At 38.7% G+C, this 15,165-nt stretch overlaps 1 protein-coding gene across 6 annotated transcripts in view; it reads right to left on the bottom strand.

The window, feature by feature from the left end:
- The window catches only part of EIF2AK3 (eukaryotic translation initiation factor 2 alpha kinase 3), a 67,718-nt gene that overhangs the window by 41,517 nt on the left and 11,036 nt on the right, over window positions 1-15,165 (bottom strand). For all 6 annotated transcript variants that reach the window (XM_037012070.2, XM_073241315.1, XM_037012068.2 and 3 more), the window contains exon 2: window positions 13,738-13,867. In XM_037012070.2, the coding sequence (XP_036867965.2) occupies window positions 13,738-13,867 (130 nt within the window). The remainder of the gene's footprint in view (window positions 1-13,737; window positions 13,868-15,165) is intronic.

The raw sequence follows: 15,165 nt of genomic DNA, 5'->3' as shown, positions 1-15,165 counted from the left end.
GCTACATCCCAGCGCACAACCCTGCAAGATCCCCCCACCCCTTAAAGGTGAGTTCAGTTGTGGATATGTTGGGTTCGGGTCCTCTGACACTCCCATTAGGTCTGTTTAACAGGCAGTTAAATAACTCACAATGCGCTGAGCTGCAGTTGGCTATATATATGATGTCTTTGAGTAATTATTCTTTATAAGCACAGGAAGAATTACAATTATTAATATGGAAAATGCATATACTTTAGAAAGTATTGAAGTATTTCAGAAAGCATGAAATACTGGAAAGAAAGCAAAGAGTAAGTCTGAGGTCCTAGGATTGAGTTTCAGCTTTACTACATCAGGCAAATCTGTGAACCATTTTGAGACCCAGTTTTCTCACCTGGAAGTAGGGATTATAAGAACATTTTACAAGGCCATGGTAAGGATTAAATAAGAAGGGGTTGATATCAATTTGCAAACTATAAAATGCCATTCAAACAATAGTTGTAGTGCAGATGTAATGATCTAGGAGAGCTATATTGAACCTCTAATGTAACTGTGTGTGTGTGTGTGTGTATGCATGTATATTTATTAAAGAAAAAAGTTAAAAACAAAAATATAAACTCTTAATCTGACTACCTATAAATTCATCATTAGCCTTCTTTTGTTCTCTATAAGGAAACGTCAGAAAATATCTATGGTTCATTAACACCAAATTTCAAAAATTTCAGAAAAGCTTTTAGAATTCAAATAGCTGTTCCAAAAGTAAACTCAATAACAGAACAGAAAGCTTAATTATGCCATCTCAAGTATTCTTCCCCAAGCCTGGGCTTACAGCACACATTTAAAAACAAAGCCTCAAAACTAAATAAAGATGAATTCAATGTAAAAGTTAAATATATCAAAATGTTACGACTCTCTGATTTAGCAGAAATCTCTACCAGCCCTAAAAGTCCCCTTTGATTATAATATAGAAGTTCTCAAGGATCATGCAACAATATTCAAGGAACATACAAATGCTAACAATATTAAAGACATATTTTTTACATTTTAATTCTTCAGAAGAGATACATTATGTACAGAACACAAAATGGTAACTCTTAAGCCAAAATGAGCAACTGACCAGACTACTAAATGCCAGAATTGACTATTTGTGATTTTAAAGGAAAAAAAAACATGTTCTAACATTGTTGTGTTAAGGAAATACTTTTTAAAATTTTCTTTAAAACAATGAAATTGCTGGATAGAGGAAAGGCTTATCTGCCAAAATCAAAATGTTTCTGGAATCATACCTGAAAAGACTAAGAAAGGGAACAAACATGATGGTTAACAACTAGTTAGATGATCTAAAGTGAGGGATTATGAGATCTTTCAGTAGATGTGGCTGTAAATTGGAGAAGGTATCCTATGTAACATTCTTAAAAGGAAATGTAGATTTTTTTTTTAAAAAAGGTAATGAAGGAGAGGGAGCCAAGATGGCTGTGTGAGTAGGGCAACGGAAATCTCCTCCCAAAACCATATATATATTTTTTGAAAATACAACAAATACAACTATTCTTAAAAGAGAGACCAGAAGATTCAGGGCAACAGCCAGGCTACATCTACATCTGCGAGAACCCAGCGCTTCAAGAAGGGGGTAAGATACAAGCCATGGCCCGGTGGGACCTGAGCATGTCCCCCACCCCAGCTCCCCAGTGGGAGGAGAGGAGTCAGAGCGGGGAGGGAGAGGAAGTCCAGGACTGCTAAACACCCAGCCCTAGTCATCCGCACAGGGAGCACAGACACACAGTACGTGGTGTGCTAGATACAAGGGAATCGGAACAGTAAAATCTGCGAGCGGGTCCCCACAGCTGGAGCCCCTGGGACAAAAGAAAAGCAAGGTTTTTGAAAGTTTTAAAGGGACAGGGGCCTCACAGCTGGACAGAAGCGTCCCGGCACACTCAGCCCAGCGGCTGGGAATCCTGGGGAACTCCAGGCCCTCTAGCCCCTTGGGCGGCAGTGCAGCTCTGAGGCCCCTCACGGGATAAACAGCCTCCTGCCTGTTCCCCCTCTGGCATGGCCCCGCCATAGCGGAGCAGCAGCCTGAGACAGGTCACACCCATAGCAGCCATGCAGAGCTTCCTCCACAGTGGCCTGGGCAAGAATCAGAGACCCCCGTCTGCACGCAGCTGCCCAGCACAAGCTGCTTGGGGTCGCTGTTCTCCCAGGAGAGGAAGACGACGAGCAAGCAGGAAGGGACTTTGTTCTCCCAGCTGACACACACGCCAACTGCCCACGACTACCTCTATCGCCGTGAAAAGGCAGAAGAATTTGATCCAGACAAGAATCACACAGACATCCTCCCCTGAGAGGGAACCTGGGGAGATAGACCTAACCAATCTTCCTGAAAAAGAATTCAAAATAAAGGTCATAACCATACTGATGAACTTGCAGAGAAATATGCAAAAGCTAAGGAGGAGAATACAGAAATAAAACAATCTCTGGAAGGGCTTAAAAGCAGAATGGAAGAGGGGCAAGAGGACGTTAATGGAATAGAAATCAGAGAACAGGAAAGCAGAGAGAGATAAAAGGATCTCCAGGAATGAAACAATATTAAGAGAACTGTGTGACCAATCCAAATGGAACAATATTCGCATTATAGGGGTACCAGAAGAAGAGAGAAAAAGGGATAGAAAGTGTATTTGAAGAAATAATTGCTGACAACTTCCCCAAACTGGGGGAGGAAATAGTTGCTCAAAAAACAGAAGCACACAGAACTCCCAACACAAGGGACCCCAGGAGGGCAACACCAAGACACATAACAATTAAAATGGCAAAGATCAAGGACAAGGACAGAGTATTAAAAGCAGCCAGAGAGAGAAAAGAGGTCACCTACAAAGGAAAACCCACCAGGTTATCATCAGACTTTTCAACAGAAACCTTACAGGCTAGAACAGAATAGCATGATATATTTAATGCAATGAAACAGAAGGGCCTTGAACCAAAGATACTGTATCCAGCATGATTATCATTTAAATGTGAAGGAGGGATTAAACAATTCCCAGACAAGCAAAAGTTGAGGGAATTTGCCTCCCACAAACCACCTCTACAGGGTATTTTAGAGGGACTGTTCTAGACGGGAGCACTCCTAAGACTAAACAGATGTCACCAGAGAAAATAAAATCACAGCAAAGAAAGCAGACCAACCAAATACTAACTAAAGGCAAAAAATAAAATCAACTACCCAGTAAAAGAAGTTAAAGGAAACACGAAAGAGCACAGAATAAAACAACCAACATATAAAGAATGGAGGAGGAGGAATAAGAAGGGAGAGAAGAAAAGAATCTCCAGACAGTGTATATAACAGCTCAATAAGTGAGCTAAGTTAGGCAGTAAGATACTAAAGAAGCTAACCTTGAACCTTTGGTAACCACGAATCTAAAGCCTGCAATGGCTATCAGTACATATCTTTCAATAGTCACCCTAAATGTAAATCGACTGAATGCACCAATCAAAAGACACAGAGTAATAGAATGGATAAAAAAGCAAGACCCATCCATATGCTGCTTACAAGACACTCACCTCAAACCCAAAGACATGCACAGACTAAAAGTCAAGGGATTGAAAAATATATTTCAGGCAAACAACAGAGAGAAGAAAGCAGGGGTTGCAGTACTAGTATCAGACAAAATATTCAAAACAAAGAAAGTAACAAGAGATAAAGAAGGACACTACATAATGATAAAGGGCTCAGTCCAACAAGAGGATATAACCATTCTAAACATATATGCACCCAATACAGGAGTAACAACATATGTGAAACATATACTAACAGAATTAAAGGAGGAAATAGAATGCAATGCATTCATTTTAGGAGACTTCAATACACCACTCACTCCGAAGGGCAGATCCACCAGACAGAAAATAAGTAAGGACATAGAGGCACTGAACAACACACTAGAACAGATGGACCTAACAGACCTCTATAGAACTCTACATCCAAAAGCAGCAGGATACACATTCTTCTCAAGTGCAAATGGAACATTCTCCAGAATAGAGCACATACTAGGCCACAAAAAAGAGCCTCAGTAAATTCAAAAAGATTGAAATTCAACCAACCAACTTTTCAGACCACAAAGGTATAATACTAGAAATAAATTGTACAAAGAAAGCAAAAAGTCTCACAAACACATGGAGGCTTAACAACATGCTCCTAAATAATCAATGGATCAACAACCAAATCAAAACAGAGATCAAGCAATATATAGAAACAAATGACAATAACACAAAACCCCAACTTCTGTGGGATGCAGCAAAAACAGCCTTAAGAGGGAAGTATACAGCAATCCAGGCATATTTAAAGAAGGAAGAACAATCCCAAATGAATAGTCTAAAGACACAATTATCGAAATTGGAAAAAGAAGAACAAATGAGGCCTGAAGTCAGCAGAAGGAGGGATATAATAAAGATCAGAGAATAAAAAAATAAAATTGAGAAGAATAAAACAATAGAAAAAATCAATGAAACCAAGAGCTGGTTCTTTGAGAAGATAAACAAAATAGATAAGCCCCTAGCCAGACTTATTAAGAGAAAAAGAGGATCTACACACACCAACAGAATCAGAAACAAGAAAGTAAAAATCACAACTGACCCTCAGAAATACAAAGAATTATTAGAGAATACTATGAAAACCTACATGCTAACAAGCTGGAAAACCTAGGAGAAATGGACAACTTCCTAGAAAAATACAACCTTCCAAGACTGACCAAGGAAGAAACAGAAAATCTAAACAGACCAATTACCAACAACGAAATTGAAGCGGTAATCAAAAAACTACCCAAGAGCAAAACCCCCGGGCCAGATGGATTTACTGTGGACTTTTATCAGACATACAGAGAAGACATAATACCCATTCTCCTTAAAGTTTTCCAAAAAATAGAAGAGGAGGGAATACTTCCAGACTCATTCTATGAAGCCAGCATCACCCTAATACCAAAACCAGGCAAAGACCCCACCAAAAAAGAAAATTACAGACCAATATCCCTGATGAACACAAATGCAAAAATACTCAACAAAATATGAGCAAACTGAATTCAGAAATACATCAAGTGGACCATACACCATGATCAAGTGGGATTCATCTCAGGGATGCAAAGATGGTACAACATTTGAACATCCATCAACATCATCCACCACATCAACAAAAAGAAGGACAAAAATCACATGATCATCTCCATAGACACTGAAATGCATTCAACAAAATTCAAAATCCATTCATGATAAAAACTCTCAACAAAATGGGTATAGAAGGCAAGTACCTCAACATAATAAAGGCCATATATGAAAAACCCACAGCCAACAATCATACTGAACAGCGAGAAGCTGAAAGCTTTTCCTCTGAGATCAGAAACAAGACAGGGATGCCCACTCTCCCCACTGTTATTCAACATAGTAATGGAGGTCCTAGCCATGGCAATTAGACAAAACAAAGAAATACAAGGAATCCAGATCGATAAAGAAGAAGTCAAACTGTCACTATTTGCAGATGACATGATATTGTACATAAAAAACCCTAAAGACTCCACTCCAAAACTACTAAAACTAGTATCTGAATTCAGCGAAGTTGCAGGATACAAAATTAAATTAACACACAGAAATCTGAGGCTTTCCTATACACTAACAATGAACTAATAGAAAGAGAAATCAGGAAAACAATTCCATTCACAATTGCATCAAAAAGAATAAAATACCTAGGAATAAACCTAACCAAGGAAGTGAAAGACCTATACCCTGAAAACTACAAGATACTCTTAAGAGAAATTAAGGAGGACACCTACAAATGGAAACTCATCCCATGCTCTTGGCTAGGAAGAATTAATATTGTCAAAATGGCCATCCTGCCCAAAGTAATCTACAGATTCAATGCAATCCCTATCAAATTACCAACAGCATTCTTCAATGAACTGGAACAAATAGTTCAAAAATTCATATGGAACCACCAAAGGCCCCCAATAGCCAAAGCAATCCTGAGAAGGAAGAATAAAGTGGGGGGGATCTCACTTCCCAACTTCAAGTTCTACTACAAAGCCACAGTCATCAAGACAGTTTGGTACTGGCACAAGAACAGAGCCACAGACCAGTGGAATAGAATAGAGACTCCAGACATTAACCCATACATTTATGGTCAATTAATATACGATAAAGGAGCCACGGACATACAATGGGGAAATGACAGCCTCTTCAACAGCCGGTGTTGGCAAAACTCGACAGCTACATGTAAGAGAATGAAACTAGATCATTGTCTAACCCATACACAAAAGTAAATTCGAAATGGATCAAAGACCTGAATGTAAGTCATGAAACTATAAAACTCTTAGAAAAAACATAGGAAAAAATCTCTTGGACATAAACATGAGCGACTTCTTCATGAACACACCTCTCCGGGCAAGGGAAACAAAAGCAAAAATGAACAAGTGGGGCTATATCATCTGAAAAGCTTCTGTACAGCAAAGGACACCATCAACAGAACAAAAAGGCATCCTACAGTATGGGAGAACATATTCATAAATGGCAGATCCGATAAAGGCTTGACATCCAAAATATATAAAGAGCTCACACACCTCAACAAACAAAAAGCAAAGAATCCAATTAAAAAATGGGCAGAGGTGCTGAACAGACAGTTCTCCAAAGAAGAAATTCAGATGACCAACAGACATATGAAAAGATGCTCCACATCGCTAGTCATCAGAGAAATGCAAATTAAAACCACAATGAGATGTCACCTCACACCAGTAAGGGTCGCTACCATCCAAAAGACAAACAACAAATGTTGGTGAGTTGTGGAGAAAGGGGAACTCTCCTACACTGCTGGTGGGAATGTAAATCAGTTCAACCATTGTGGAAAGCAGTATGGAGGTTCCTCAAAGAGTTCAAAACAGAAATACCATTTGACCCAGGAATCCCTCTTCTAGGAATTAACCCTAAGAATGCAGCAGCCCAATTTGAAAAAGACAGATGCACCCCTATGTTTGTCGCAGCACTATTTACAATAGCTAAGAAATGGAAGCAACCTAAGTGTCCATCAGTAGATGAATGGATAAAGAAGATGTGGTACATACACACAATGGAATATTATTCAGTCATGAGAAGAAAACAAATCCTACCATTTGCAACAACATGGTTGGAGCTAGAGGGTATTATGCTCAGTGAAATATGCCAGGCAGAGAAAGACAAGTATCAGATGACTTCACTCATGTGGAATATAAGAACAAAGGAAAAACTGAAGGAAGAAAACAGCAGCAGAATCACAGAACCCAAGAATGGACTAACAGTTACCAAAGGGAAAGGGACTGGGGAGGATGGGTGGGAAGGGAGGGAGAAGGGTGGGTGGAGAAGAAAGGGAGCCTTATGATTAGCATGTATAATGTGGGGAGGGGGCATGCGGAGGGCTGTGACACACAGAGAAGACAAGCAGTGATTTTACAGCATCTTACTACACTGATGGATAGTGATGTGGGGGGGACTTGGTGAGGGGGAGAGTCTAGTAAACATAATGTTCCTCATGTAATTGTAGATTAATGATACCAAAAAATAAATAAATAAACAAACAAATAAAAGGTAATGAAGAAGAAGAAAAATTCTGAAGTCATTTGGTATTTATTATCAAAGATTATGAATTAATGCCCCAGAACAGTGACCAAGTAGATAATATTGTTTCACTCTTGCTTTCTTTAACCTATAGTCAACCTATAGAACAGAATACCTCAAGGAAAACTGATAATACACTTTAAGAATACTTTTTGCATTCATGATGAAAAACACAGATTTCAGTAACTGCCTTCACATAGATTAATATGCATGCATAAAGTTGATAAACAATGTGCATGAGAAGTCAGTTTCCTAAAAAATAGGGTCAAATCAATTTCTCACTTGGCAATATGCATGCTGGAGTAAATTGGTTTATTTTACATCATGGCTTTCAGCCATGCTAAGAGATTAATAAAAGAAAATTAAATCAATCAAAGCATTGTTTCATTTCTACAATTAAAAGAGAAGCAATTAACCTAAGCAGTTATTTAAGTCTTGGCTTGCTACATGATTGACAGTGACTCTTCCTATAAGCCGCCATCTTAGATGGCAGAGCCAGGCTCAAAAGTCTATGTACAAATAAAAAACCACAAAATGATCAGACATCTTTCAGTGTAAGTTGCAGAAATCTTTAAAAGAGATTTACAGATCCTCTTTTAATAAAGTAATATTCAAAAGGGTCTTTTAATGGACTCTCGTGAACAAGAGTGAACAAATGTCTGATGCGTGGTGGGGAGGAGGCTGGGAAGCTTCCAGCATTATAGCTGTTTCTGCACCTGTCTGAAACAGAAAGGCAGTCCCTTGGGGAGAAACAGGACTAAAATAAAACAAAACCCCAAACTCTAACTATAGACTTACAATAGAGTTGTTTTTTCTTTTTAAGAGGTGAGAAAAAAAAAACAGACAACTGAAACAAAAAACAAATATGATATCTCTGAATAAAGATAAAGGTATTATCTAAGGACAGACTAGTTATGTATACACAATTAAAATACGCATTTTAAATAAAAAAAAAGGAAGGTCTTATATTTATGAATGTGTTCTAAAACAAAGAGAAGTAGAGGTTCAAGGATATTATATCAGCTTTGATTGGATGAAGTGTGATCCAAAATGCTGTCTGGAGACCCCCAAGAAAAACTATACTCATATGTTTCAAAACAAAAATTTGAGACAGTCAATGAGCAATCATAGCCAAACCTTAGTGCTTTCTCAAGGCTGGCTCAGCATATAAATTGCTAGAGGAAAGAAAATCAGTTTTCACCTCAGGTGGTCCTGAAAATTAAAAGCGAAATTCTTAGCTACTAAAAAAAGTATTAGGCTTAAAACCTAGGGCATATCTGTTAAAACTAACAGAAGGCACCTTAGGTTCATCGTTTATTCTAACACACACACACACACACACATACACAGCACACACACAGTTTCAGCTTGGTTTATATCAGTGTTCTTTTGAGGAAGTCTGCAAATATCTAGTTAAGAGGAAAGAGGAGCAAATTAGATCTTCTTGAGCTACAATTCATTCTCAAAATAATGTAAAACACTTGCTATTAACGGAACCATGAATCTCTCTTATCCTCTGGGAATTTATTTGTTCATTGATGTAATTAAAACACCACTAAAGCAACACAGTATACTATTTGATACGCCTTTTGGATTGGAAAAGTTTAAGGACAACAGCAGAGCAGGCCAGCAGACAATGAGCTATGCACCTAATGATTTCAGTAATTTGTGTTTTAAGAAGAATTTTACGTGTGTTAAAAAAATGTGTGGGGGGAGAAGTTCAAAAATCCCTCTATATGGTGTTTCACGTCTGATTTCTGAAGTTAGATTCAGTCCAATCCCATCACTATACAGAGAAGGAATTAAAGCTCTATTAAATTAAATAATTTAACTAGGTCATAGAGCCACTTAATGGAAGAATCATAACTAGAACTCAAGCTCCTGAATCTGAGTCCCTCCTCCACAATGCCTCACAGCCTAACAAGCTCCTGCAAGGCTTCTACTCTATTATTCCCATGAGAGTACATGTGATCCATAACCATCTCTCTATCACTAATAACTTAAAAATTGTTATACAGTCTACCAAATTCTTTATCTTTCTGTTTCTCTTTAGATTAATAAGTAATTTTAATAATTGCTACACAGAGAATATATCTTCTCTGGCCTTAATCTGTCTTATCTTCATACTAATCTTGATGACAGCTTAGAGAAACTGATAGTCTAATACAGGAGTTCCCAAATGAAGCCATGGGTCTATTTATTGTCACTTGGGTGGCTTCTGCTGTTATCACCACACCACTCAGTGCTTTCTGCCTGCTGTACTTGCCCCTCCTCCCAACACTACTAGGGATCTTCATGAAATACTGTATCCGATGCATTCAGAAAGGTATCATTACTCTATTCATCCTATTCAGGGCATTTCAAATAGCATTTTCTTGATCCTCTTTTTGTGGTATTTTTCTCAGCTTCTGAGCATAATTTCTACATGCTGAACAACACATTCCTTGCTGAATAACAGATGACCCAAAGCTCACAATACGTTCTTCTTGTTAATGTTCATAATCTTACAAATATTCTTATAATACTTTTATTACATATATACCAGACTAGCAATTCTTGAAGTGTAGTCTTTAGACTCTTTCAGAGGAGCAGAGGGTCAGTTTCATAATAAGGTGTTATTTGCCTTTTTGCTGTGGTGATATTTGCACTGATGGTATAAAAGCACGGTGACTAAAACTGCTAGAGCCTTAGCACAAACCAACCACCAAACTAGTTTCACCGTCACACACTTGTAGCAAAAAAAAAAAGAAGAAAAAGGTCTCACTCAAGAATGTTCTATCAAGCAATAAAAAGTATTGATCTCATTAGGTTGGGAGCATCTTACTACTCTGCATGACTAGTGAAGAAGTAAGCATCAAGCCCTCCTGCCACATAGTGAAGCAGCTCTTGAAAAGCACTTGTGGGACTGAGTTTTGAGCTGAACTAGTGGCTTGGTTCACAAAGTTCCAGTTTTTCTTGAAAAAATGAGAAAAAAGCTATGGTTATAAGACTTGGGTATTTGGCAGACATTTTCTCAAAAATGAACAAAGTGAACCTCTCACTTCAGAGAAAACAAACCTTATTTGTGTAAAATTCCAGTTTTCTAGTGAAAATGAGGATCTTGGAAAATCTCTATCTACCAATGTGAGCTTGAGAGCTTCCTAGCCCTTAAAGACTCTTCTGATGAGATCAGTGGTAAGAGGAACAAGTTTGATTTTTAAAATATTCTATAAGGAAATCCGTCAACGTTTGGCAGATCTGTGCAATTCAATCAGTATTTTCCAAATGATGTTAGGAAATCATGCACAAGCAAAAGATAAACAAATGTATGTTAATGGAACAGAGTACAATATGTTCACTGATACAGTTTCAGATTCCACAGTACAACTAAACTTTAAGAAACTTCCACTTGTTTTGGTATACTATCAAAAAATAATGACCCAGTCATCTGGAAAGGCTACTAAAATACTCTTCCTTTTTCTAACTACATATATGTATGTGCCTGGATTTTCTTTGCATATAGTTCAGCCAAAACAATAATGCAACATACTGAATGAAGAAGCGGGTATGAAAATCCAATGGTCTTCTATTACACTAGAAATTAAGGAGATATGCAAAAAATGTAGAACAATGCCATTTTTCTCATTAAAAGTTTTTTGAATTAGAAAATACTTATCCTTCATAAAAATGTGTTATTTCTGCTATCATGCAATAGGTTCACTTTTAAAGATGATTTAATAATAAATCTTTCTAAAATTTATTGTTTTTATTTTTAATATGGTTTAAGTATAGATACAATAAACCATAGGAAAAAAAGCTCTTTGGAGCACTCCATAATTTTTAAGAATGTAAAGGGTCCTGAGACCATAAAGTTTGAGACCCACTGCACTTGATGAACAGCCTGTGTTTGTAAAGGGGAATGCACAGAAGACAGGGAAAGGGCTCCAGAGTAGACACAAGGAGGACAGGCAAGCAAGCGTGGGTTCAAGCTCAGCTTTATCATCTAGTTGGTCTGACACTTCCAACAAAAATCTTCTTTGAGCTTCAGTTTCCTCTTCTACAAAATGATACCAACATATCAACCCTCAGGAGGATCACTGTGAGGATTACACTGTGAGTGAAGTATATCCCGTATATATGTAATTCAGTCTATAACATAATATTGGGAACAATGTTGTCATTAGCATATCGACAAAGTAAATCCAGTCTCAAGAAATGATCCCAAGGAATTCGGGCAGCAGTAAAATCTAGTAAACTAATTTTACCACAGATGGTTCAGTACCTTTAGATCACTCTGTTTTTTTTTATAAAATGGAAAATTAAAATCTAGATAATGCAAAGAGGTCTTAGTGCAGGAGCTTATTGTGTAAAGGTGATACAGTGAAACTTTTTGAATGTGCTTGCAATTCAACTCTTCAAAACATTCTATCCAAAGGATCTGGGGGCGGAGGTGGGTGGCAAGCAGGACACTTGAAACAAGAGAGCTCTAATAAGTCACAGAAAGTCGTATGGACTAGGGACAATGAGAAAGATGAACTGTAGTTTAAAAAAATAGTTAATAAATTTAATTGCTATTTGCAGGAAAACCTTCACATATGACTAGCTGCTCATAATTTAAACACACTCAATAGCACGCAGGTTATTACAAGTATCTGCATTTTACTTTGTCATGCCATGCAATTTATCTTTTGTGTGTATGTATATTTTAGTTTGCAAACACAGACATGCTTTGCACCACTACAACACACTGTAATATTACCTCATATGTAAATAGCTTACCATCTTCTGATTTTGCTGATCATCTTTTATGTCTAGTTTAAAAATAAAGCAAAACATGCATACACAAGTATAACCCAGCAGGACATAAATACATGAATGTCTAGCTTGAGTAGTGGCTCATTTGAATATTGTACCTGACTCAAGTTCATGTAATTTACAATTAAATTGCTATTTGTATTAAAAATTCAAAATACAAAGAAGTTCATCATTTTTGATAGGTATTTCCAGTATACCATCTGATAAATAGCAGGTACTCAGAAAGTCTCAGCAGGGCTTCTCATACACAGCCCACATGGAGGCTGGGCAGTGCCATTTCCCTAAGCACCTGGCTGGGTGCGCCAGACAAGAGTCCAGACTGGGTTCACTGGAGAGCAGATGGGGCACTGGTAGCAGTTTTCCCATCCAAAAATTCCATCACCAATGATCAGATCATTCTCAAGCCTCTCAGTTAGGTTTTGTCTTTTCCAAACTTGATCCCAACTAGGAAGCTTTTTGAAAGGGAATGACTGATGATGAAAGGAAAAATGAATCCCCTAGGGCGCATCCCAAAGGAACAACCCGACAAGGCAGAAGGCTGAGGGTATTCTGGAAAGCAAAGGGGAGTTGCCTCCACGTCAGCACTCACAGCTCAGAAGAGGGACTTACTTGAAATGACTTAACAATAGAACAAGGCTCCAGAAAAGGAAAGAAAGAGAGACTTAATCTAGCAGAGTCCAGACTACAGGTGAGGAAAACAAACTTCTCTCATTTAATGGCCCCCACCCCCCACCACTCATCAAGGCAGGCATGTCCTCACTTCAGATGACAACACTGAAGGACTGAGGGTCTAAGTCTCTTTGAAAGCTAGGTCTCTTTTTTTGCAAATAATCAAATTTGTCTAAAATTGTATCTCAAGAACATTTCAGATGATTAATGCTTATAATTAAGATGGACACTTGAGGGAAAATGTTGGAAATAACTTAGGGGATTTTGCAGCATGTATTTCTAACTATCAAAACACAGTTAAATTACTGACATGTGTTTTACCATTCTTAGAGACCCTGTGAGGACAATAATAACAAGGGGAAGAAATGATGCTCATGTTACAGCTCAGATACTGAGCTGTACTGATACAGCAGGTAGTGTCCCAGTTACTCATTTATATGTTTAACTCACTTAATGCCCAAGACAATCCTAACTCACATCATTTTACAGGAGGGGAACTGAGGAACAGCAAAGTTAAGTACTTGCCCCAGGGAGACACTGCTTGTAGGAGGCAGAGAACCCTCATGCCTAGGCCATTGGGCCCTGAGCTGCAGCGTTTCAGCAAATACATACTATTAATATCAGCAGCTGCTCATTATAACTGAGTTTTTCTGTCAACATTTAACAGAAAAGTCTTACCTCTGGTTTGCTGAGGCTGGATGAAACCAAGGAACCGGATCCCACGTCCAAATCCCACTGCTTTTTCCCATGATTCTCAGGATCCAAGGCAGCAATTCGCCCATCTAAAGTGCTGATGATCACCAATGACCTGTGAATTTAGAAATTAATAAGACAAAGTTGAACAGGTATCTAAAAAATATTGGGCACTTACTCCATATACCTGACAGAAAACCAGGCCCTCCCCAGGCCTCTATCTGTAGTACAGAAGGGGCGGTAATGCATGGAACAATCTGATCCTGAGGATTTTTAGAGAGAAAAACCCCCCTTTTCACAACACTTACAGTCTTGCCAACACTCTCTGTCTTATGCCTACCAATTGAAAGATACCTCTGTTTATATCACTTATGAAAAGCCCCAGACTCCCCTCTCCCCGTTCTCACCCCCATACGGAACTCAGCCTTCCCTGCTCTGTCCTCTTCTGCCTTTCCCCAACTCCTGAAAGCCTGCCCTCTGAAACACCATTTTCCCTGAATTCACTTATCTTCCTGCTCTAATAGAAACCCGGCTTTTCCTGAGGACACTGCTTTATAAGCAAAGAGAACTTTTTTCTCTATAACTGTTGACTACTGGGCCCGGGGATGGTGTGGGTGTACTCCATGCACCTCCTTGCCATTTTCTTTCTCCCCTCTCTCTAAAAAGCCTCAGGATCAGATTGTTCCATGCATTACCCCTCCTAGTAACTGTGTACCAGTCCTTGGGTCACGAGTCCCATTTCTTGAGGGTTTTAGCTCTTGGTTTACTATCACTATTATTATACTCTTTGGGTTTTCATTATCTGCCTGCCTTGCGTCAACCACACCCATGGCGGGACCCTAGCCTTGTCATTACCAATCACCATGACTTTCCTGCTCCTTGGAAACTTCAAGCATCCCACGCCCAGCCACCAAGCCCTCTTTTCAGCTCATTTTCTCCACTTCCTTGACTCCAATAAATTTCTGACCTCACCAGAATGTGCAGGCTATTGATCCTATCCCTTTTACTATACCTTCACTGCCATGATGCCCTCACTTCTTTCTTATCCAGTTTAAACTCCACAATCCTTCACTTGAAGCACCTCTTTGCTTGTAACATAACTTCCCATCCCCTCTCACATGTCACAGTACTGGCAGAACTCCAGCCCTGGTTAAATCCAATTTTCTGCCTTTTCTCATTTTTTATCTTTGCAGATGCAATGTGGCTGAAAAAAAAATAACCAGGCTGACTGGTTTCACTTCATCATAAATACCAACCTCAAAAGAACTATTAATGATGCTTGACAAGCATAACACATTTCCTAGTCCATCTACTCTCCCACCGTCCTAGGTTAACTACCTCATAGCTCCTTTCTCCTCAGACTTCTGACACTAGCTCTTTCAAACTCATGCATCTCAAGCACTGTGCTGCCTA

This window comes from Manis javanica, chromosome 1 (genome assembly GCF_040802235.1).
Source record: "Manis javanica isolate MJ-LG chromosome 1, MJ_LKY, whole genome shotgun sequence".
Taxonomy (NCBI): Eukaryota; Metazoa; Chordata; class Mammalia; order Pholidota; family Manidae; genus Manis; species Manis javanica.
Note: the sequence above shows the minus strand (reverse complement) of the source record. Positions and strands in the feature narration are given on the sequence as shown.